This window comes from Lepidothrix coronata, unplaced genomic scaffold, assembly GCF_001604755.1.
Source record: "Lepidothrix coronata isolate B3197 unplaced genomic scaffold, Lepidothrix_coronata-1.0 Scaffold3, whole genome shotgun sequence".
Taxonomy (NCBI): Eukaryota; Metazoa; Chordata; class Aves; order Passeriformes; family Pipridae; genus Lepidothrix; species Lepidothrix coronata.
In genome coordinates this window covers 1224779-1250544 of record NW_016690183.1, presented here as the reverse complement: position 1 = coordinate 1250544, position 25766 = coordinate 1224779, and the positions used below count along the sequence as shown (strand labels likewise).

The 25766-nt window shown below is 36.6% G+C and overlaps 1 protein-coding gene across 4 annotated transcripts in view; it reads right to left on the bottom strand.

The window, feature by feature from the left end:
* The window catches only part of CTDP1 (CTD phosphatase subunit 1), a 109306-nt gene that overhangs the window by 31025 nt on the left and 52515 nt on the right, over positions 1-25766 (bottom strand). For 2 of the 4 annotated variants that reach the window (XM_017823049.1, XM_017823075.1), the window contains 2 exons: positions 24236-24401; positions 2501-2679 (listed from right to left, as the gene is read on the bottom strand). In XM_017823049.1, coding sequence (XP_017678538.1) covers positions 2501-2679; positions 24236-24401 — 345 coding nt within the window. Of the gene's footprint in view, positions 1-2500; positions 2680-3869; positions 3913-24235; positions 24402-25766 lie in introns of those variants that run through there. The other 2 variants (XM_017823067.1, XM_017823057.1) reach the window with 2 other exon arrangements.

The window sequence follows — 25766 nt, the reverse complement described above, 5'->3', positions numbered from 1 at the left end:
CCACAAAAACTCCCCTCATCTCCTGAACCAAGGGAAAAGAAAAAGAAAAAAACAAGAGAACGGAAACAAGAGAGAGACAGCTAAAGCAATATATATAAATATATTTACACTTATATTACAGTTATATACAATTGAAATATATATACAATTTCAGAAGGAAAAGGGAAAGAGGAGGGGGAAGGGAAAAAAGGAACAAAACCAAAATAAAATATACACGATCAACAGCCCAAGATCTAGCAACCAAAAGAATTAGCAAAAGAATATCTTTCTACTCTCCTTGGGACAACAGAAAGTCGTGCTGGAACGATCGCCGGCAACCTCTGTCTCCCAAGGTCGACAAGGCCTTACCAGGCCTCGCTCCCCAACACGGCAGACTCAACAGCAGGGAACCTGCATCTCCAAGCCGCCAGAAGGAAAGAGAGCGAAGGCCTCTCCTCCTTTCTTCTTATAGCCTGGCTTATGTAAAAATTGTAGGGAATACTGGGTAAATCTGGACCCTTCCTTGGTTACAAAATGGTCACCAAGGAAGGCCTAGACTAAACTACCACAGAAAAATACTGCATTTCCCCTCCCCTAGTAGCTATAAGTTTTCCCAAAGATTACTTTTTTCCTCCATGCTTGAGAGCTTCAAAAGTGGCCCCAATCAGAGAAATGATCAAGGTATTCTGTAGATATTAAGACTGAAGACTAACATTAAACTTAAGTACTAGATTTTGTCTTATAAGTGCTGTGGTTCCAGTGTCACTAACTACTGGAGAGGTACAACGGAACAATGCTTACCAGAAACCTACAGCCTCTGCAGACCTCATCTCTGCTAGGAATGAGCTGAGTCAGAACAGAGGAGTACTGGATCGTATCTGGACTGTTTTTCTCTTGTTCATCTTTTGTTTTTCAGAGACTGTTACATTACCCTTCCTGTATGGTATCTCTTTAGCAGATACAACACTGACTGACCATGAAAACATCAATTTAAAGCTTCAAACTTAAAATGTAATTGGGATGACTGGCTCCTTTCTTATCAAGCAGAATTTCCTGCCTAGTAGACACTGGGTTAGCATCTGAACCAGCACTTTGTACCTTTTCCAGCATGTCATTCAGGCTCAATCCTGAATGCAATTTAACAAACTGACAAGGAAACTCTTAAGAGGTCAAAAATAGAAAAGTTACTTAAGAAGCTGCTCAAAGACTTTATCCCAGGAATAACACTACTATGTCTACATAGCTTCTGAGTGAAGAAGTATTGCCAAGCTTACTTACAATCTGTCCTGTATACAGAATACAAGTTAGAGCAAGTACATTTGTAATTATCTTTTTATCCCATACATAGAGAATAGTATTTAGCAATATTCCTTAATAGGATTCTTTTTTCCTTTGGTTTTTAGAAATTGATGTATTTTCTACACAATGAAACATGACAGTAATACTGTCATGAATTAACAGTGACATGCCACCACCATGACTCGCTGCTTCAAATTACATTCTAAAAACACTCATCACCTGCTTGCTTCCTCTTCCAACCTTTATTTAGGAGAGAATTTTTCTACTATCCATTTGAGACAAATTAAATTCTCATACCTTTAGACTGACTTTTTCTAAAGAACAATCATCAGAAAGACCGACAATAAAGTAAAAGGCTGTGCAAGCTTCCCATGTAGCTCCTTCTCCAATAAACCCCTGACACACAGAAACATTGCTACCCCAATCAAAATCTCCTCATAAATCTTTATATTTAGCATTCTGTTGCAGTTTTTCTCGTACCTGCTTTGTGTGCTAGAACAAAGCTCAGAAAAGTTAAAATAATGTAAATAAGTCGCTTAAGTCCTACTACTTATATTAACCTCATTAAGGAAAAACTATCAGAGCTTAAATTCTTATGGCTGGGAACAGAGTTCGGTTAGAGAGCAGAAAGGAATATAACACACATCTGAGTCATGTTTGCACTTTCAGCACCTTGTGGTATGGGATGATGACTCCAGCAATTCTAAATTAAAAATACTATAATCTTCATCTTATTCCAAATTGTTAGGCTTGAAAACTAGTAACAGGCTGTAAATTCAGAACCATTCATTAACATTATTAAAAGAAGCACTTACTTATATTAAGTTCTAGTTCACTAGCAAATTGGTTGACACATCATTCAACAGTCAGTGCTGGGATACTAAAACCATAGCTTCCCAAAACCACGTTTTATTTTACTTAAAGTAACACTGCAGAGGACACAGTCCTATATCTGACACAGGATCAAGACTACTTTAAAAGCACAGTTGAGTAGACTTCAGTTCTTTCTGAACAGGCTGGTTCTCAACAGACATTTACTGAGATGATTTCCTTAAATCAATCCCAAAACACTGCAGAAATAAGCATAACAATTTCAGACTTACCAGAAAATGTTACTTACATATAGAGGTTAATGACAGATTGGACTGTTGAAAAGCATGCTGAATAGTGCCTAAACACAACAAAACATTAATGCTGCTTCTTATATTTGAAAAATTGATACCTGGGTATACTGCCTGTTAAGCTTCTTTCACTTGATGATGATGACGATGATCCAGGTCTCTGATCTGTTTTCCTTCCTAGAGTCTCTGTTGCACTAGTTTGAGGTTTTTCACCTTCCTCTTCTGGCTTTTTTTTTTCACTATCACTTTCATCACTGCCTTCTCCTAAGATGTCATCCACCTGCCAAAGAGTAGAGAGTCAGTGTATCTTCTAAGAAACTACTCTGTATCAATCTTTCAGAATAATTGGGTTGCTCTTTATTAATCATTAAGAATATGCTTCAACTTTCCTTGGCCTTCCCCTTGTAACAACTCTGGCAATATTCTGTTCAAATTAAATATATTCAGTTTATGCTTAGCTTAAGATAAATACATCTATACACATACATGATACAGTCACACAAGAAACTATTATAAAAGGAGTGCTGTCTTTTGAAATTAAAGAGACAGATGTTTTATACTATTGTTAACATATTGATGCATGTTTTCTATTACATAAATTTTATATTATCATAACATATAGAATTATTTGGGCATATTAAAATCTCTAGTAAGTATTCTTACATTTACAGGTATTCCTTGATGCATATATAACTTTAAAGAAGTCTATTCCTAAATAACATAGTATAAATGAAACAATGGACAAACCCCATTTTAAACAGATTGTCTGCTTCTGCTAATTAATAAGGGCAAATCTAGCAAAAGGTTTACATATTTAGTTAAATAATTGTTTGGCGTTTGCTTCTGAAAAGTTAGCATAAGATTTGATAATCCTCTAAAAACATACAAATTTGTTTCTGCTGAAACCATCACTGAAAGCAAATCATACTCATGAGCCACCCTGATGAGCTTCAAAAGGTTATATTCTCTTTGAGTTAGCATTCAACCTTCAGAAAGAGACAAAACCACGAGAAAACATAGGTGAAGTTCTCACTGTCTCTCTATTTTTGTGACTGGCAGAAGACATGGAAACAAGCTATGTGTGAGTATTTCTCTACTGATATTTAAGAATTTTTCTTAGAAGCAGCTTATCTCAGCATAAGTTAAAATTTGCTTCACAATTACTCTGTTCTCAGTAATCCTCACCTGCTTTATCAAGAAGAAAAACTCTGCATATGAACATGGACTAAGAGTCAAAGTTGCCCTCTGTTTACCAAACTCATTACAAGGTATACTTGTGAAAAACTATTTCTTCAAATATCTTTGTTTCAGAGTTCTACAACTCAAGCTAGTACTGGATTTAAAAATCCAGGCTATACTATCCCTGTCTGGAATGATTTCTACACAAAATGAAAAGTAACTTGCAAGATTCTTAGATCTACAGTTTAAGCTGTTCTTCTATTTGCCCTTGTTTTGGTACGTTTTCACTACCTGAAACATTGCTGTCCAATGCCCAACTCTTTCACTGTGAAAGGTGCAAGGAAAGCATAATAAAAATGTAACCACATACCAGCTTAGTGCATCTAAACACAGATGACAGTTTCAGGTAGAAACTGTAGGAATTATTATGTCAAATCAAATTACATTGGTCCAAAAATGTTTTTCCTATGAGCAGAAGTTGTCATATGCACAGAAAAAGTCTCAAGTGTTTAAGTATTACAGTCTGGGACAGGATGGCATGGAGATGTTGCCTGTATAGTTTTGGTAGGAGACACTCAAGGTAGCCAACATGGCCAGCAATTGACAGCCCAGTGGCAGCACAGATCTACAGCTCTAACAACTCCTTTCCAACAAGTCTTTAAAATTACACTGCTTCATTTCAAAAGCAATACTTTTTCGGATAGTCTTATGTTTAAAACTACATTCTCTCTATTAAATATGTTAAGGTTTTCAAAGGACAAAGTTAGGCTGATAGACACTGAATGTTACAAATGCTTCTCTCACACTTAAGTTTTATAGTCTTTTAAAATCTACTTTGTGTGAAGTTTTGACAGATTAGCAGTGTAGTTATTGCCATGTCTGTTTTTCTTTCATTCTGCACAATGACAACATTATCCATTTGAACTCTGAATTGCCATTTAGTATTAGAATTACTAAGTTAGTTGTACACATATATGTTCCATTTCTCTGAAAGGGCATATAAAATACACGTATAAATCACAAAAATATGGCAAATTTTGAAAATCATTGCAACCAGTGTGTAATGGTCCTTACAAACTACTTTAACTAGAAAGGTACTCAATACACAGATTCTGCCTAATTATTGACTAAATTGCAAATGTGCTGAAAAATACAAGTATTACACCTTCATCTTCCATAATTTTCAAAAGAAATGAAAAACAAACCATGTTCTCATTACGGCAGTGGGATTTAAGCCCTTCACACTTGAAAAAATTAATAGGTAAAAAAAGTGCATTAACATCTAAGCACCAACTACCTATCTCGGCATCTATCTAACTAATTTATTTATTTAAACTTCAAAGAACGAGGAAACTTAATCTTGTTCAGAACACGACAGATGCTGATGTACCAAGTACCAACTGCAACTTCAGCTTTTATGATTTTACACGATTAGTAAAATGGAACATATAACACTTCACAACAAAATGCCAGCTAACACCAAACCTTACTGATAAGATAGAGAGAGAGGATGCTTACTGCTTAAACACTACCATAGCAGCCATCTTTAAAATAAAGACTTTTATAATCCAGCAAGAATGATTAACAATGAAAAATAATGATTCATCTCTTAAAAATGACAAAATTGTTCCATTCAGCAAGAGAATGAAAAGCCTGACAATTCTTTTAAACAGCCAATTATAAAAGCCACAAGAAGTCCTCAGCTGACAAAGCACAAAGACCAAAGAGCAATGAAATTTTCAGTCTCATTCTCTGATTACAAGCTGAAAAGTACTTAAAGCTTTGTAAAAAAGAAAGTCAAAGCCTTCTGTAGTATTAACAAACCAGATCAGCTGGAAAATGTTTTTACTCCAGAAGTTGAGTTTACACATTCAAAATGAATCAAGACTCCAAGAAAATGCCAAAAAAGAAACTGTCATGAGCAACCTCAATTTGTTATAAAGATTTTGGCAATATTTTGGTACAGTATTTATGGATATGACAGAAACCTACAGTGATGCCTTAAGGTTTTTGGAAGTAGCAATTACATAAGCAGTAATGCAAATGGCATATTAGAAAAAGAAAAGGAGGTGTGAATAAATTTCAATTCTTGTTTTTCAACTAGCAAGTACTTTAAAATCCAAGTTTTAATAGAACTGAGAAGCTACCTGAGCAACAGGACAACACTACTTCAGTGATCTCTCTTAAAAGTGGTACAACAGTCTGAAACAATTCTCTACTGGAATTAAAGAAAATTCTACAAAAAGGAATAGGTTTATGTAAAAGTAAATTTTGTACTCCAGTTCTGCACAGAAGATACACACATTTCTGCCCCCTCCACAGTCTTTCCAAAAAGACCTTTGCTCCCACTGATCATTTAAATTAAGGGAAAATCAGAAAAAAAACCCCAAGTATTTACAAAGAGTTCTTTAGGTATGTTTCTACTGTCACAAAAATGACTGTTCATTGTTAGCAATGTAAACAATTAAACTGGTGTTGACAGTAAGCACAGCTAAAAATCAGCTCCATTTCAGCATGAAACCTGCATGTCCTGAGCATGTATTTGAGATTGTGTTGAATACATTGCATCTTAGGACGAACTTGCAAAAACTAATATAATCTGCCATCTGAATGCACCAAAAGGTTTCTATATTTCAATACCTTATATTCCCCCCACAGCATATAAAGTAATAAAAAATAACTTTAAAATGAAAATCAGATGTACACTCAAGTATACCAGTAATTACAGGTATCTTCATGTAAAACACAGTGTTACCTCACCATACTCTTTAGAGATACTTTAAAATGCTGCTGTGTTCGGTGCCAGGGACCATAATGCTCTCTTAGCAGTTATTAAACATAAAAGCCAGCAGACCACCAGCTCCATCCAATTAGTGAGTAAATGGATGCTCTGAAACAAATACAAGACTAAAAAAGACAAACAAGTGTTTTGTGCATGAATTCAAATTTCACTAGCTTTATCTGCACTGCATGTCCTTTAATGCTCTTCCAATTACCTGAGTAAGTTTGACTCTCAGTGTTCCTATTCTGGATGATATACCTACATCATAAACGCGACCAATACAGATTTCTTTTAATACATATCTCAAACTGTAAGTGTAAGGTAAAAGTTTACATATAAATATTATATAGCTTATATGATATACATCTTGCTTTTCTTGTGGTATATTTTTGAGTGGGAGGTAATTGCCTTTTTCCTCTGTGAAGGGGCATTAACCATGTACAGCTTTCTTCAGTTTAGGCAGTAAACAGATTTCTGAGTTATACTGAAAATCAGGCCTTTGGAATGAGAACAAAACCAAACCTGTAACTTGTGCTTCCTGGCACTTGTGGTCTGGAATTGTTTTCATCTACTGTTATCAAACTGCACATAGAAATATTAGCAGCTCTTGGTAATGACCTACCAGTTTTAGGATGAAAAGCAATTATGTGAGAAGAAAAAGTTTTAAGTCTTAGCTCTATGCTGAGCATAGTTCCTACACTCAAATTTGAAAAACAGCAATTTAAAAACCACCACGTGCAAGTTACTTAGAGGAGCTCCCACAGCAGTTCCTGAAGGCTGGACTGAGACCCTGTTGGGAAATGAGCAGTGGTAATACTGCCCCAATAGCTGGAGTTCACAACACTGCTGACAGCACTGGCTACAACTCCTGCACGTATTTTAATTGCAGCCCTGGGCAATAGAGCGTGCTCCTAAAAGGCAGATACTGCAGGAAAGAAAACCAAACACATTGCCTGTATTCATTTGACCACTTAACTTTTGGAAATGAAAAGGTACGGTAATTGTGACTACAGCCGTACAATTCACTACATTTGAGTTTTACTACTGCAGTTAATACTTTGACTAGAATGAAATGTCACTTACAGATTACTAAAATGCAACACTAATAATAATCCTGTATCCTTGCTCATGATTGAGACCTCATTCTTCAAAGAACACCATTGAAAAGTTCTGAGTAACTTTGAATTTCCCACCTAGAAATAAATTCCTAGATTTGAGTAGAAAATTCATAACCATTCTTAAGAACATCAAGAAGTTCTATGGCCAGAACTTGAAACTGCTAAAAGAAATGTGAGGTGCAGTCCTTTCTTGGTAATTAGGATGCCTCAAGTGCTGACTTAAGGACTGTAGGCAGGCAGTCCTTCTAAAACATGAACATTATTATAGGACAAGGGGGAATAGCTTTAAGCTGAAGCAGAATAGATTTAGATTACATACCAGGAAGATATTCTTTATTGTAAGGGTGGTGAAACACTGAAACTGGTTGCCCAGGGAAGTTGTGGATATACCACCCCTGGAAGTGTTCAAGGCCAGACTGGATGGGGCTTTGAGTATCCTGGTCTAGTGAAAGGTGTCTCTGCCCACGGCAGGGAGGTTGGATTTAGATGATCTTTAAGTTCCTTCCAACCCAAACCATTCTATGATTTTATGATTATTAGTATAATGAAAATTGCCATCTTCAATTAAATTAGTAACACTTACTGATATTGGAACTAGAAAAAAAGCCCATTCCTAACTACCAATTTGTGAAATATCAATTAAATTCACATGGACTAAAAGTTACTAATTGTAAGATTCACAACAATTTCTTAATTCAAAGTCTCTAACGAGAAAACATTTCAAAGGAGACAATACATGATTTCTCCAGAGTCTTCCTGAGTCAGTGACATTGCTGCAGCCTGGAAGCTATGGCTTTATCCGATTATAAAGCCATCCAAAACTCTAATCTTCTTTCCTTTATTCTGTTTTCAAAAGAAATCCTCTGCCAAAAGGTCATTAAATAGTAATAGACCTGTAAATCTACACTGTAATTTTTTTAAATGGTGAAATCCAAGATAAAGTAAAAATTACCACAATACCTATGGCCAGAATACAGCTGTTCACCCATCCAGGAGGACAGACTTGATGGGAGTCACTGAGAAACAAGGACAGCATTTCAACTCTGCCTTGTCTGTACACGAGCTTATGACTGGGATGGAAAGGAGAGAGAGCCTGAGCCCACTGGAGGCAGCAAGTATGGAGCCCTCTGCTTCTCTGGTTGCGGCATTTCTAAAATAATGATAGCCTAGCAGAAATCAGAGCTCTGGTTGCTAAATGCAATGATTCTTCAACTTAGACTGCTGAGAATATCCATGCTAAAATTCCAGAAAAGGCTCCAACTACATAAGTTAAAGGCCAGCGCGTAAGAGGATGATCTACAGCCACCCTTCAAAGAAAGAATGTGTTTTTAGTCTGTTATTGACCGTTACTTATGAAAAGTTCTGGCTTTAGGTAAGACAAAAAACAAGTAGTTGGAAAAGGTTTGTCCTGAGGTTCTTTGCAGGGGAGCAATCCTCTGCTGACAAGGGGGAACAGAATACTGCCTCCTCAGCAGCAAACTGCTTCTCAGGTCACTTTCATAGCTATAAACAACTATGGGCTGCACCATGACCTTACTGGACGGAAAAGAACCCTCATAGTTTGAGATCATGAACATTTTTTTCCAAATATGGAGAAGTCTAATAATTTTTAACTTACCTTTAAGCCTAATTTTTTCTTGTGTATATGAAAACTTTTCATTTTTTCCTCAATGAATTGAAAAGCTTTTTTACGTATATTTTTACTACCCAAATACTTAGATACAGCTAGGTGAGGAGCAAGATACTACCATCCATGTCTTCAAAAAAGCTAGAAGGTATTTTAGCATGCTTTTAAGAGGTGATGTGACATAATGCATGCATACAAACTTTCCTACAATATACATAGTCTGTATTAAGAGATTTGGCCTGAATTTAAGTTACTTGAAAACAAATCATTTTCTTATACAAAGATGTCACTGGAAGGACAAACTGCCTGAATTAGGTTAAGTTGTCCCTCAGTACATAAAATTTAAGGGAGAATGTGTGATGTAACTTAGTCCCATTTCTTCCGAGTAACCTCAGAAGAACTTGCCTTTCACATTCTGTTTCATCTATTATTTTTCTCTGGCATTAGAGCATTTCTCCTCCTTTCAAATTTCTGACTTTTACAGTAACATAATATGCATTTATGCACGTTCTTCAATGCCCCTTTGTCTCAAACACTTCAAATGCATTTTTCACTGTTCTCTATCACAATTACCACTGCCTCATCTGGGCAGGTGATAAATCAGTGAAACCCGAAGTGTAACAAAAACCTAGTCTTGTTCATAATTAAAAAAACTCCCTATTTTTCCTCTATTTAAATATGCACACACTGAAAACTATCTCTGTACTATCCTGATTTTGATAAGCACATGCTTTAGGTTGGGATATAAAGTCTGGCAGTGTCGTTAAACCTACTTTGATAGCTTGGAAAACAATTGCTGTAAACAGTTTAAGGAATATTACCAAACCTTAGGAAAAAAGCTTCTATGAGATTTATTTCACATATAATTTATTTAGAGATTGTCTTTTATGTCCTGGATGACTACATATAAATTAAAATGCATTCTGCTGAAACAGAAGCTGGTAAAAAAAAAAGCTATACATTTATACACTCCATCACGAACTACACATTCTTCAGTATCCGTTTCCTTGCTGAAAAATCACAGGATTTGTCTAGTAAACATGCTCAGTACTTGCAAACTTGAATGAAATGGAAACCATTTGAGTGCTCAGCATTTTCACTATGCAGAATATTAATTTTGCTTTTTCTGTTTTAATTATCCCATCCTTTTTAAAAAAAAAACAACTGATGGGATAACTCAATTAGTCTGTAAACACCTAGAATCACAGAATAATTTAAGCTGGAAGGGACTTCTGAAGGTCACCTGATCCATCTCCCTGCTTGAAGCCAGACCAGTTCTATAAGGTTACTCAAAGCTTTGTCCAGGAGTGGTTTGAGTATCTTCAAATATGAAGATCTAAGACCACTCTGGGAAACCTGTTCCAAAGTTTGATTGCCCTTGAGATGAAAAGATTTTTTCATTATACGTAGTCAAAGTAATCCACGTTGCAATTTGTGTCTGCTGCCTCCTGCCCCACCTTCGGGAATGGTTCACCTCCGTCCTTTTAAACTCTCATGCTGTTGTTGACAGATGCTAAACTCTTGTCACCATCATTAAATGAGTTGCCATGAGATTGAAAGAGTGCATTTTTTTTAAGAAAACATACTAGTCTGGATCTTGGTGGGGCTCTAAGCACAAGTTTTAATATAGCATGGTTTTTTCTACTAGGATAGAAAATCAACCACTAAACTTTAAATATTCATTTCTGATCTCTGAAGAGCTGGTACTTTAATGATAATGGCAATAAAGACATCAAGACTATGAATTAAAAAAAAAATAGGGAGAAAGTTGCATGCTGGAATTTAGCCTTATTTTCACAAATTCAAAGCTTCTAATTTGCTTTTTCTCAGAGAGCCAGGATAGGAACATTGAAATTACATGACAAAAACTGAGCAACAAAAGGGAAAATGAATTTACTTAGATTTATCCAAAGGCTTCTTCCCTCCTCTGTGTAACACCACCCATCATCAAACAGAAACATGAGCTAGTATACCTTCAACAAATAAGTAGGTTTAAATTTAACTACATGGTTTCCTGGTCTTGCCAGATGAACAGAAGCAAGAAGGCAGAAGGACTGATACTTTAAACATCCTGCTGCTAGACTGATGCAACATCAGTTGAAAGCAGTTACTTTCAACTACTTTTTTAAGCTGGGTTATTACTTAGCTGAACCACTTTCCTGTTCCACTTCAGTTTATGTCTACACTAACACACATATCATAAAAGTACATGATAGCAGGAATAAACTGCTGGAAATAGACTTTGGATAAGCACCTCTATTAAATGTGTAGCCACAACCCAAGTAGTGGAAGACTGCAACAAGAAACCGAACAACGGCTTGGAAAAGTTCTGTTAAAAATACCTGCAAATCTCAGAAAACAAAACCAAAAAAACCTGAAACGGAAGAGAAACTCAAGCTGCATGCTCAAGTTCAAGTGCTACACATTACTAAGTGTCCTGATTTCACCTCAGGCAAACCTTCACCTTAAAGAAGACACTGAGCGAATCCCCAGGTAACAGCCTGTTGCACTCAAATTCTGTTACACACTTTTTGTAGAGATAAGCACTATCTAAATATCCAGAGACCCAAATACCCAAAGAGTCTGTTGATGCTATACAAATAGAATACTAAGGTACAGAAACTCCGAGGGAAGGAAAAGGAGCAAGGAAAAAATTCTTATACATCTTTGATGAACTTCAATGCAGAGAAATTACATTTCAGGTGTGCAAAATGAACAAAGACTAACATCACTAATTTTTCCTAGCCAACAAAGACTGGCAAAGACTATCAGTATCCATAACTATTCCCTTTTTGTTTAACACAGGTTTACAGTTCAGGGATTTTAGCTTGCTGCATGCGTCAGCACAGCTCTCACCTTGTAAATCTTTATAGCAACAGGTGAAAAATTCGTAACAGTCTACAGTAGTACTGCTCAACCTTGTTCTAAAACAAGGCAGTATCACACTTTTTGTTCTCAAAGTTATTTTTTATACTTGAAATAAAATATATTTCGCTGAAATGCAGCAAGGAACAGCTTTGTCTTAGAATTTTGCAAGACTAAGAACTGTCAGTGTGGCTATTAACTGAGGCACAGTTTTGCCAGAAGTTGTCATAACTTTCTTCTTATTCCTAGAGATTTAGCAAGAGACATGCATAATCTAGATTTTTTTCAACATCAATTAATCTAATTTGCTAATGAAAAAACACCTGCACAAGTTGTTTAAATACTGCCACAAAATACCATTGACATATTAGGTTACAAATCTTAACATACTATTAAAAATGACACATGGCAATTTGAGAGGGCACAGAGCCCAGGCTCTGAGTGATCTTTTCTGACATCTCACTGCCAAGGGGAGACATCTGTAGGAAGCTGCTAATGAACTGCTAAGGGCAGCATGATATCAGTATGTTAGTATCAGGGGATTAAAAAATTTCTGAGCTCCTAATTTGATTTTATATTATTTATGTTATAAAACATAAATCTGTGTAAAAATTACTTAGCATAGGAATACTTAGTCTACTTGTATTGCTTCTTAATCATTACCTCAGGGCAAGCTTTCTTTGGACATAAACCTCATTTTACAATAATTTTTTGATTAAAATATTTACAAATGCCCTTTTAAAAGCATCTACTGTCATGAAGTTCCACTTATAAAACACAAAAGAAAAAAATTTATGGATGCTCAACACATCTATTGTAGCATTTACCTTCATGAGCATTTTATAGAGGATAGTATATTGATGGCCCAAACCTAGTAAGCAATGGGATTCCCAGGTAACAAATTAGAATAAAGTGTCATTTACTGCTAAAGCTCACTCCCACTCTGGCCCAGCTGATTTAGTTTCTTTCTGACACACAGAGGCAGCTTTGAAGAGGTGTGGACAGGTTTCCTTCATCACTGCAGCTTGTTGTCTGTCCAAATGGCTTTTAAAATAGGATGGGACAGCTCTGAACACATACTCACTATTTTATCTGGAAATACCTGCTGAACTGGTGGAAAGAGTTTTAAAATATTTTTTTTTTTTTTTTTAAATATGAGAAGTGATACAGGTTTTTGCAGCCTGCATTTCTTAACAGAAACAGTCAGCTTTTATGAAAAAAGCACTAGGACACTAATCTACATATTCTCTTTCAAGTCATCCCCAAAGGCATTAGTTAATACTGCAGCCAACCTGCAAGTACACTTAGCACATTATCCTTCAAAACTTCTGAGAAGCATTTAGGGCTTAACCCATTTGATTATTCCATTAAAATGAGAAATTCCAAGAGCAGGAAGGAGCTTGATTTGAACTAATTTTCAATCATTTCAACCTGAATTACAGATTTAGACTACATTTGAAGCTCTAATGTGCTTCAGCTCAGAGACAAACAGTAAACTCCTGAAATGCTGCAACTAAAAATGCAGTGTCTTACTGTACAGTGTCATGATCAGAAAACATTGCCTTCATAGAATAAGTCACAACTGTGGACTTTACTTGAATAGATATAAGAACCCAAGAAATCCTCACCCTAAAAAGAATATATATACAAGCACAGAAAATTTCTGATACACACAATATGCACACAACCCCTCCATTTTTTAGCACCTCAACTGTTTCAAAGCTTTCTCTCAACGAATCCTTGTTATCAGATGTTTTAATAAGCCTCTTATCACAGCGCTAGGTTTCACCATCCCAGGTTAACTGAAAGCATATCTTTCGCTTAGAGAGACTGAATATTCATTGCTACATACATATTTCAGAGAAAAATAAGATTTTTTTTCCATTTCAGAGGTTGAACTCCTGAACTTCTTGTTCAGCATGATATGAAGCTGTTCAGAAGTCACAGTCTAAGGGAAATTGAAAACACTATGGTGAGAACAAAAGACTGGCAAAAACTGCTTTTGTTTACCTGCAAGTGTAAGCTTTCTGCAGGTATCACAGCTGCAGAGGAAAAACTACCACCATGTAGAGCAATTGGGATACAGCAGGCTTGCTAGCTCAAAACCACTGCTATATAAACATATGCTGTGCGCAGTATAGATTTATTCACTCATACCATGAAGAAATCTACTCTAAGAGGGGTGAGCCAGCTTGAATCTGCCATGACTTACTAATTTTAACTTAGCATTGCCAGACATCAGCTGGCTTCATAAAGCATTATTCAGTTGTCATGAACTTCCCCTCTTCAGTAAGCCCGATTAGTTTGGTTTCATTATCACAAGAGCCAAGAGACACTTATCGATGTGTTCAAGCTAACAAAGCCACCTCAAATAATGAGCAATGGAGAAAACTATTTCTGAACCGGTTTTACGAGAAATTTAGGGATGACAGTGAAGACATGGCAGTTCTGAAAGGGTTTCTACCAAACTGGACAATGGGACTGCAAACAGACTCTGCACAGGCAAGTATGCAGCTTTTAAGTGAAGTAGTATAGAAATATGAGCACTATGTATGTGGAAGTGTCCTGCATACCTAGCCTACTCAATAGCCAGAATTAGGCATGGAAGCAGTTAAGGGGGGAAAAAAAAGAAAAGCAATCCAAAACACTGTGAAAAATAAGCCTAGCAGCTGAAGAGTGGTCAGTTTCTACAACAAGCTCAATATTAAGGTGATGAATACTATGCAGGTTCTGATATGATCTCTGTGTCATGGTATGACAGCTATATGCAGTCCTCAATACCTCTGTGATGAAGTAAGTTTGATGTTGGAGCACTGAAATATCTGGGATAGGCAGCTGCCTGTGTTCATCTCAGAGAAAGCAGTATCATCATATTTGCTAGGAGGAGAATATTGTCCACAGCTGACTGTGACTCTGGGCAAAGAGAAAGTGCAAGCTCATATACAAAAACTACAATACAGAGTAACAGTGATGTTCTCTCAAAATGTGAAATTAACACCACTACTGTAGACATGAAAAAGTTATAACAGCATGGTCATTTGTGTAATTATTCATTTCGTGACTCATTGCAGCAGGGAACTTTGTACGTCAGTAGGGGGCTGTGGTTCTGCAGCTTTTTGTAACCTCTGTTAAAAGTTGCACATGGAATGGAAATCTTCTTAGTGGTGCTGACACAGGAGCTAGAACACTGGGAGCTGACAGACTTTCACACCAGGGCAGAGCTGAGTGACTGTATTCAGTGTGTTCCGGAGCTGGTGCCTGACAAGAATGAAGACCATCAAAGCAAAGATGTTTTCCCTTGAAGATGTCTTGGAAATGATGGATTACAATTATGCATAAATTGAATTAAAAAATAAGTCACCTTAAGATAACTGATCAGGAACAGTTGATTGTAATGGTACAGAGTAATGGTACAAACTGCCATTCAATGTTACATTTAGAAATAACCCGGTCTTTTTGTCACCAAAATGGACTCGCATTTTTATAGCCCCAGAATTCCAAACACAAATTAAGTCTTCTAGCAGACTAGCTTTATGCTGATATTTGTAAAGATTATAGACAGCACTTAAAATACATTATGATATACTGCATATTCATATTTCTTTGTATGTTGAAATATAAGAGCATCTTGATAAAACCAAAAAAAAAAATCATAAGGAAACAGTTCAGACTTAGACCAGGACTTGAGCAGACACCTTTAAATATCACTCACAGAGAATATCAGCTCAAATTAAAATGTAAAAACATGTTAGACTTGTGATGAGGCTCAATCAGGCCCTGTATGCTGCTGCTCAGAATTATGTTAGGGATCAGCTTGCAAATTGTTTAACATGGCTCAAGCAACTCATTTTTAACTGTGGCCAATTAGTGTTGACAGCCTAGCGGCATTTCATTTAGCGTATGGAGGTAGAAGTATATGTTAAAATGAGGTTACTGAACTCTATTTAAAGAGATTTTGCCCCATTTTCAGTGAGTAAACAAGCCGTTGGAAAAGGATTTCAATTTCTCTTTACTAAGGCTAGGCAGAGAAGGCTGCAGATACACAATGTACTACTAAAGTTGGTTGAAAAACCTTCACAAAATGTATGGAAAAGCCTTCTTCCCAACAGGATAACCAACCTTCAGTTTTTTAACACCTTACACCTATGTTCTAGAGGTGGAAGTTTTATAGAACTATGTTCCATTTCATATGGAACAACATTAGAATATCACATTTGCTATAAAACCAGGCAAAGTTTAAAAGCCAGAAACATTGTTCATATCTGCAGAAACATACACAAAGCTTAAGACTTAATCTTATTTGTATAATAATTTTTACTCTATGCTTCACAGAATGATAGTAACATGGAAAAAGAAGCTACTTTTCTAAAAACCCAAGTTACAATGGAACAACTTTGTGATCACCTTTGGAAGAATAGCAGAGTATAATATCGCATTTTAATTAACAACTTGTCATGACTGCTATCAAAGTAATCCTTATATATCTAAGTAATTTCCACTTCTATCTACAAAATGCAGATATTTATAGTGTGCCAAGCAAATGCCAAAAGGCTACAATGTGTCCCATATTTCCTCATGGCATACAAATTAAAAACAATAAATCTAAAATGAAAATAAGACATCCAAGTACACCATTTTTATGCGCTTAAATAGCATTTTCTAAGCAACCTGTGTAGAAAAATAGAAGAGATCCAAAGTTGATTGCCTACTTGAGATAATATCAACTTAGATAAAAATCCTTTTCCTATTTTGGTAATCAGTCGTCTCCTTGTAAAATATGGTATTACATAAAAAAGCCTTTTTCCAAACACTTAAAAAAGCTGCTAAGGCAAGCTTGAACCATGATGCCCTCTTAAAAAAAAAATAATCAAAAACTAGCAGATAATCAGCTCTATGCAATTAGTGCATAAACTAATGGTCTGCAGAGAAACATCAGATTAAAAAACCCAGGAAAATATATGTTTCACATTTTGATAATCCATTCGAAACTCACAAGCCCTATCTACACTGCAAGTCTTTCTATTAGCTGAATAGCAATCAAAGTGTCAATATTTATGGTCAGGATGATTTAACTTAAACGTGACCAACACTGCTTTCCAAAAAAATATGTTTATATCTTCTGTAACTAAAAACCAAATAGAAATGCGTTGCTGCTTTTTAGAATTGTTTCTATTTTTAAGTAAAAAATGAATTCTTCAAAGCAAAACAAAGAAAGGCAGAAGCAAACAACAGATACCCAGCTTCTCTTAAGTGCTCGTCTTTCCTCTCGCTATGTCACTGTACTGGTATCTAATTCTATGCTGCTGATTCTCACTGCCAAACTATTACAAATAGTATTGGAAAATTCTACTTATTTCCCTGCTAATCAGATGAGATATGGGCAAAATAATTGCTTTAACATTTTAATACATTAATGTTTAATTACTTGTGTTATTTAACCATATTAGAGAAGGGTCAATGTCAAAATCTTAAACATGGGAAAGCAGTAGAAATACTATCCTTGTTATACAATAGCTTTAAGCTATGCTCCTTACAAAACAGTGTTACATTTCTTGGTGCATCAGCCAGCCAGCCACCACACCATAGCAAGTGCTTCACAAAGACAAACCAGCACCCTGATTCCTGGCACTGTAGCCTCTCCATTTGTCTCCAGAAAACTCATCTCAGTGAAAGCAAGCAAGTGACACATTTAGTCCTGCTGGGTTAAGCCATTCCAGAATAAGCACTCCAGAATAAGCTGTCCAGAGCACAGGGACGAGAGGGGACACAAGAGTCAGCATGTGAAGGAAGGTGACAAAAGGGCAGTAGGTAAGGAAACAGACAGCACCAGGAAGCATCAAGGCTCACAGCAGACCAAGGCCAGCCCATCTGAGAGTTCCCAGGTCTGCTTTTGCCAGAAGATATTTTGACAAGTTGTTTTCATCCAGTCTCTTACTGTCTTGATGAAGAGCAGCATGTTTACCTTTGTTAGTTCTCCACGTGTTTTTTCACCCACAGTTACCTCAAAAATTTTTTCTAAAGTGCAGTTTGAGTGGAAGCTGTGTAATAACTGCAAAGCAAGACTTCATCACTCCTGAGGGCCAAGGTACCTGGATGGCAACCACTGACAACAGCAAGTGTGCACAAAGCCTCATCCTTTTAGCTTCAAAAAAAAGGCTATAATCTGTAAAAAGGGATTGCTAACCAAGTCCAGCATCTGCACAATTTGTGACATAGTACATGCTAAGGTGTCACACGTGAAATTTTGTACAAGAAATGTAGTTGTAGAAATTCAAAGAACTGCTAATGTGTAATGCAGTATCCAAGTGAGCCCCAGGCTGCTATTATTTTGCTCTAGAGACCACATCCTCCACATTAAATTAGTACTTTTTAACTAATCAAGAGGCTAACAACTTACAGAGAACAGTTTTCACCAAATTGAAGGAGAAAACTCCTGCTTCTTAATTCACTGCATGGTACAGTCACTAACTTGAAATAAAAAATAGAATTTAAGGGATAAATCTGCTTAGATAAAAGCAAAATGCAGAGTGACAAAATGGTCTTATGCAAGAGCACAATGTTGCAATTTCAGTCTTTATATATGGCACATAAATTCCAAGTTAGTTAAAAGGAAGAGAATATGCAAAATATGTCCCAAATCAAGAGAGCCATGTCGAAGCAAAAGTAGTTCATTAGGTAATTCCCACTCAAGAAAAATCCCTATACTTAAATGCACTGATGCACAGAACATACCGTTGCAATGTGGTCACTTTGCAGCTGCTGAGTACATATCCCAACCAGATGGTAAGAATCTTTGCAGCTCCACTAACTGATGTGAGAGATGGGAAAGCTGGAGGTCTGACTGGTATCAGATTCACTCCCTCTCTTCTCCTCTCCCAAGTCCCAAACTGAGAGGAATTTAAACCAGCAAAATATTTTACCTTAGATGGCAGAGATGATGACACTTGACAAGATACAGATGCTACTCTCAAATACCCTGACAAAAACACAGTTAACAAACACAAAAACATAAGGATCATTCAACTAGTAAACTATGTGCACACAGTTGTTCCAGGACATTAGTAATCCTGGGCCATCTTGCATGAGAAGGCACCACAAATTATAAATAGAAATCTTTCTGCCTTACTGAACTCAATCTTATTGCCTTACTGGAAGTTCCTTTTGAACTTCCTTCTCATCAGTGAAGCCCATACTGGGGTATCTAAAAATTGGTCCTGAAAGCACTGACAGATATGAGTACCTATGGCTGTCTGACTTCAACTGTTAATTCCACTCTACTGTGGATGCAGCAGCAGCCTAGATATGAGCAACTGAGGATAGAATCTCGAGCTCAGTTCAGGGTAATTTCTTTTTCCTTCATCACAGACATTTTATAAGGGAGCATCTTGGAATCCTTCTATGCATTTCTATTATTTATATGGACTGGTGAATTAGAAAGCACTCGAAAAATAACATATGGGAACTGTACTGACAGCCAGAAAATCATTTGTAGCCAAAAGAAAGAGAAGAATGAAAACTCTTGACCTTGTTTACTTATTTCATAGCCAATTGATTTATCATACACAAGAATGTCAACGTAATTATGAAAGGGACACTGATAAAAAAAAGGAAAAGTCTTTAAGATTATATAAAGCTGACTCAATTTTTAAAAGAAGCTAGCACAATGCATGAGGCTAAAAAAATCACCTTTTGGGTCTGCAGCAGATATCCACAGAGAAAGAACACATTTACAGAAAAGCAAAGTCAAGGTCCATCAGAAGGTCCATCAGAAAGCAATTAGTATGTCAAATCAAACACAGCTTATTAATAACACATAGCACACGACAGCATTAGGATTAGATCAACCTCACTAGGTAACTGCACATAATACTAGCCCAGTCACATAAAGGTTCTCTCCAAATATAATTTAGGAATACAGATTTAGGAGAAAACCATCCTTAATAAAATGGAATTAGCAATAGCCTAAACAAAATAAAAACAATTTCTAAATTAGCAAGATTAACAGAGTGTGTTAAATATTGACCTTGTTGGCCTTCTTTAAACATATAAGTAATTTTGTCAGTGCAGAAAGGAATCAATATGCTGGAAGTTCTCAGGAGAGGTTCTCAATGAATTCTGAAGAAACATCCTCACAAAATGATCCATGAGTAACCTCTGGGAACGAGAACTGCATAGCACCCTGTACTGAGACAACTGGTTAGAATGGAAAGACACACGTACATCTTCACATAATTTGTATGTCATTCCCGTCCTTTGTGCAACTTGCTTTAGCTAATCAATCTTACTTCTGGAAATCAAGTGTTATCTGAAGCCTGGGTTCTACCTTCTGGTTTTTGTCAGTAAACTACAGCAGATCCACAGCAACATTGTAGTGAGTGGTAAGTCAGCAACTTCCACCTAGCCCAGGGGAAGGATGATGATGTCACACAATTATATCAAGGGTTCTGTATCTCTGTGGTGAGCAGGTGAGCAAGTGGATTCCTGGTGTAATGGGGGATAAGAAGAGCTGCAGACAGCCTCATCCTTTCTCCCTACAGGACAGGCTTCTGTAAGTTACTTTCCAACAATCACTGAAAAGAAAAGTAGATACCTTCCCTGTAAGTGATAGTATTGGTTTTGAGAAAACAAAAATCATCCTGGTACAGCTATTATGGACAAGAGAGATTTCTAGTTAGTTATTGACTGCATTTAATTGTTTGGAAACCATTCCTTTAAAGATTTTCAGGTGGTGAAATATAAACAGCATTTTTATTACAAAGTCATCTTTTGCAGGTTATGTAGAGGATAACCAGTTATTTAGAAATAAAAAAATTATCCAGACCTTTAAAAAAATCACTATAAGCAAGCTAATTTAACTGGCAGAATTAAATTCTGCTTCCCTTTACCTTTCTGTAACAGAGACAAACAGCATCAACCAGTTGCAAAGCACCTGTGTCTAGCTAGCACAGAAAAGAAAGGAGTAAAACATTCTCCTGACTGTGAGGAAGCAGCATTAGCAGGCTGTGTATTTCCCAAGTAGGGATACATTCCTTGTGTGCTTACCCTCATTTTGCAATTGCCTTTGAACTGAATTCTATTACATTGAATACTCTTGTGCTTGCACTTCCCTAAAGTTCAAACAGTCCTTTGTGTCAGATGGAAGAAAAGCCACCATTGGATCTGGTCTCCCAGATCTCTGGCACTGAAAAAGATAAAAAAGGCTAAGTGACCTTTAACTGCAATCCAATAGCTGAGATGCTACTCATTTCCTTTGATTTGCTTGGTATCCCATAGCACAGCTACAGCTAAAATAATAAGAGAAGGTACAAATCCACGCAAGATCAAGTTTTAGTAGAGATGCCTATCCATGGTAGTTCTTCCTCATGGAATCATGGAACAGCTAGTGCTTTTTTACTAGAAAAAGTGACAAATATTTAAATAGGTTAAAGATGGAAAGGGATTTAATTTGGGAATATATCATAATTAAATTCTCCTCAAAAGCTTTCATTTTGATTCTCCTAACAAAACTCTCCCACATATAAACTAGATGCAAATTCTCTATTATTTGGGACTGTGTGACCTTTCATAGATTTTTGCAAAGAAAAAGCAAGATTTCCTTTAGATGATTAAGTGCAAAGGAGTTACTTATTGCTAATTATGTCCATAGAAACAGTATATATGAATGCTTGCATTCCCTATTTAATTTCATTGAAAAAAACCCCAGTGCCTAAAGCTAAGACTCCTTTTGATCTTATCCGAATTTGCAAGGGAATTCAGTAGAAATACTGAGGATGCAGTTTTAAAGCTTTAAATGCAGTTCTGCCTTCACTGCTCATTCCCAGCTCTTTCCATCTTCTGCCTGCTCCTAGCACTAGTACTCATGCAGCAGCAATGATGTGTTATTTCTGGAAGCTGGAAATCATGAAGATTAACCTGGAAAGTGATCTTTTCTGCCCCAAACAGCTCCCTGAGCTTGCCTGCTGTATGGTCCCATGACTACCAACAGTGTAGGGGCAAGGACACAGCAGTTGAGACTCAGGTTGGCTTACATTGCAGCAAAGGCACACTGGCTTCACTCCTCTCGGACTGCATAGTCCTAACCCAAACAGGCTCAGCACTGGCACATGTAGCTGTGGAGCAAGACATCACTTTTGCTCTGCCAAGGCAGCCAGCAGTCAGCTGCAGATCTTGTGGCTGCCATAAGCACTAGAACGGATACAAATGAAGCAAAAGCATTTTTGTGGCAGAAAGCAGAAATTTCATGTCTCTTCGTGACATGATTCCAGAAAGGTTCTTACCCTTTAACATGTTTTGAATAAGAATGAGCTAGGGGCAAACACTTTTCTGTGGAAAGTAAATCAGTCACGGTGAACTGATATTATGTCCTGTGTGCAGCCTTCCTCTATGTCTCAGTGCTAACATTGGATCCTTGATCTAAAAATGTTGGGAAGCTAAAAGATCAGAAAAATCCCCCCACACACTTCTGCACCAAACCTGAAACATACCCCCCCACACTGGTTCAGCTGCTCAAGGAACAGAGAGTGGTGGAAGGGAAAACTTCTGGCAGTACCTATAACCTCAAATCATACTCCTGGAACCAAAGCTAAGTCAACTATGAAAACAATGCACTGGAATTTAGGCTTCATTTGTTCTGAAGTTTAATAGTCTAGTTTCCAAACACAAATATGCAGCTTAAGTAAAAGCCTAATTTAAAAACAAATCATAGTAATTTAAGATATTTATATTTGTAGGATAAGTAGAAAAACCTTATTTTTTTTTAGTCTTTACTGTAGCAGTACAGAGAGCAATCAATCACAAAATGAGCAGTGCCAAAAGATTGAGATTTTTTTACAATGTTCCTAAATAGTATCTTTAAAAACAGAACAATAAATACTTTATATGCAGTGAGTCTGGAAAACATACACACTTCCTTTTGGCTCAGTGCACACATTGCATCAGCAATTCATTAATATTTTCCAAAATCCACACAATTAGAAAAAATGTTAGTACATAAAAACATGAAGGCAACCCGTAATAAAAATTTCCTTTAACTACCACTGATAACACAGATGGAAGGCACAGATGGATTCAGGGACTGGTATAATGACAAGAAGAAATACTATTTCTGGTAAAAGTTTGAGATAAAATGGGAAACATACTTCAGAACAAAAACCAAAAGAAATCAAAAGTTGTCAGCTCCAAGAGTTACCAGTTAAGTTAAAGTTTGAACTCACCTGAAATTCAAAGTAGATCATCACAGCAGTTGAAAGTTATTGTACTTTTCCCTAGAATACTAGCCCAAAGTTCTTCCAAAAGTCCATATCAAAATTACACTGTGCTGTATACATAAACTCTTCCCTTGGTGAAATATGCAGTTTCCTTCTCACAATTTTATTATATTTTCTGAAGATAACTCAAGGCCTGTTATGGCTAGAACCTTGGAACGAACTTACTGACGAGAACACGGAAAGATATATGCTCCTGTTCCCACCCCAGTGAACCATCTAAGCTCAAAGATGAATTCAAGCTCCAGGGCCACTAGATTTTACAGTAAAGTCATACACAGGGTTACAAATTCATGAAAACATAGTGCACAATGATAAGTATTTTTATCTGTATGTATCATTTAATGTTATTTAAGATGGTGGCTCATTTGAAAAAAAGAACACAGAACAATAAGTGAAAAATAAGAAGCTGCTAGAGGTTCATAATGAATTTCAAATAACATGCTTTTGTATGAAAGATGTACAGTTCACTAACAGAAATCCCCCTTCACCTGCAAAACCGTAATAGCTACAACTCAACAGCACCGCAATTACATGTCTACAGCTAATGAGGCCTTGTGCTCCCATTTGTCTCCCTGATCTTCTCCACAATTTCTGCCTTTTATATCTGCAGACCTCTCTTCTCACACCCCACCACTGATTTTTGTCCAAATTATTTTGAGATCTACTTAAAAAAGCCAAACCAAAACAACTCTAAAGTGACACAAGGCAAAGCTATCCACAGAGCAAATATGATACCATGTTTTGTGTGAAAAAGCTATACTTAAATGAAGTTCTACTTTAAAGGCCTACTTACACACCAGAGTATTCTGTTCTACTTTGCAGAACATAACTGCATTTTAGCCTGAGCTGTACTTTTGTCTGCTGTGGCTTTCATTTAAAGTTACTATAATGGCATACAAGGTCAGTTCATGTACATGCATAATTTAACAGAAGTTAAAATTGTTATGAATAACTAACAATCATTATGTTAGAAACCTGTCAGAATAGGTTACGCTCACCTCTTTATCCATACTCTCTAAATCCTCCTTACATAGGGTGTACAGGGGCATTGTCTCAGACATACTTGGCTGGCGTTTCCGCTTAGATGGACCAGGGTGCTCCTCGTTTTCACTTGCTGGTAATTCTTCTTCTTCAAACATCTGCTGCTGATGCGGCTGAACAACTCTGAAAAATTGCAGGGGTCCCATATAAGAAAGATTTACTTAATTTACAGTTTGTTTAGAAATAAAATCCTAGAAACCATTTATGACTGCCATGTATCTACGACTTTGCTTAATAAAGTTCTGTGCTCATCAACACAAGATCTCCTGCTGAATACTTTGTTCAGTCTGAAAGCTTAAGTTTTTATTCTCCCTTTGACAAGGTAGTCATTCTCCTGCCTTCTCATTGTTCTTATAAGTAACCATCAAACCTTTCTTGATACCAAAGCTTCAGTATCTGCAGATGCATTGCCCTTAAAATACTTCAACATTTGTGCGCAAATGGAGTTTCTCCATCACTTGATACATTTATTATCCAGGAAGCAATTCCTACATTCTAACGCATTTTTCATGATCTATGTTATGCTTTTATTTTTGAGTCTCAAAGTACACCTTCTATTTCTCAACCTTACAGACAAGAGTTCTGCAAGTAGAAAGCTCAGCTCAGCAGCATCAATTTTTACTTCAGATATTTCCCAGATGCTAAGTCTGGATAAGATGCAAAAGAGACAGTATTTCTTTTTGGCTAGTGTATTCAAATATGGAAGCATCTTCTTTTAGTCTGTATTTTATTACCTTGTTAGTTACTGTATTTAATCCAAATATGTAGATAAAAAAAGGAACGTCAAAATGTTAATTAAAATAAAATAGTCATAACTTCATGGGAGTTGCTTTATCATAGTAATAAGAAGTTAAGACTACATGTAGAACAACTTTTACCTTTCTTGTATACATTTTTTCTGTGAATATTACTTAGCTACGGAAGAGTTGCAGAAGCTAAAACTACTACACAACACAGTTTAGCTACAAGCATTGGACCGTCACACTAACTTCCTGAAACACGTTACAGCAGCTCAGCACCACCCGGAACTCAAAGGTCACAAATTATTTATGTTGGTCATAAGGCTGGGGGATGGGGAGAAAGACTACCACAAGCAGGTATAAAAGTGACTGTATTTGAAATCACAAGCTGTTTCCTATTGCAACTACCAGGTGAGAGACCATCAAGCTGTTTCTGAGGGTGATGGTGACTGAGAAACAGTAAAGCTGACAAGAGTTTCTGCAAGGATGGCTACTTCTCATCCAGCTGGGATTTTCAAGGAACAGCTTTAGACCAGGAGTCCTCCCAAACAATACCCATTATTAAGCTATGCAAATCCAGTCACAGGTAAAGTTCTACAAAATTGTTTCTCCTCTTATGAATTTAACAGCTTCTTAGAAAGGTTATCTAAATATCAACATTTATCTACATTTATCTACTTCAGTTCCAGAATGTATGACATCTGAAAGTCACCCAAAGTTGTCAATTTTGCTCATTTTCAGGGCTCAT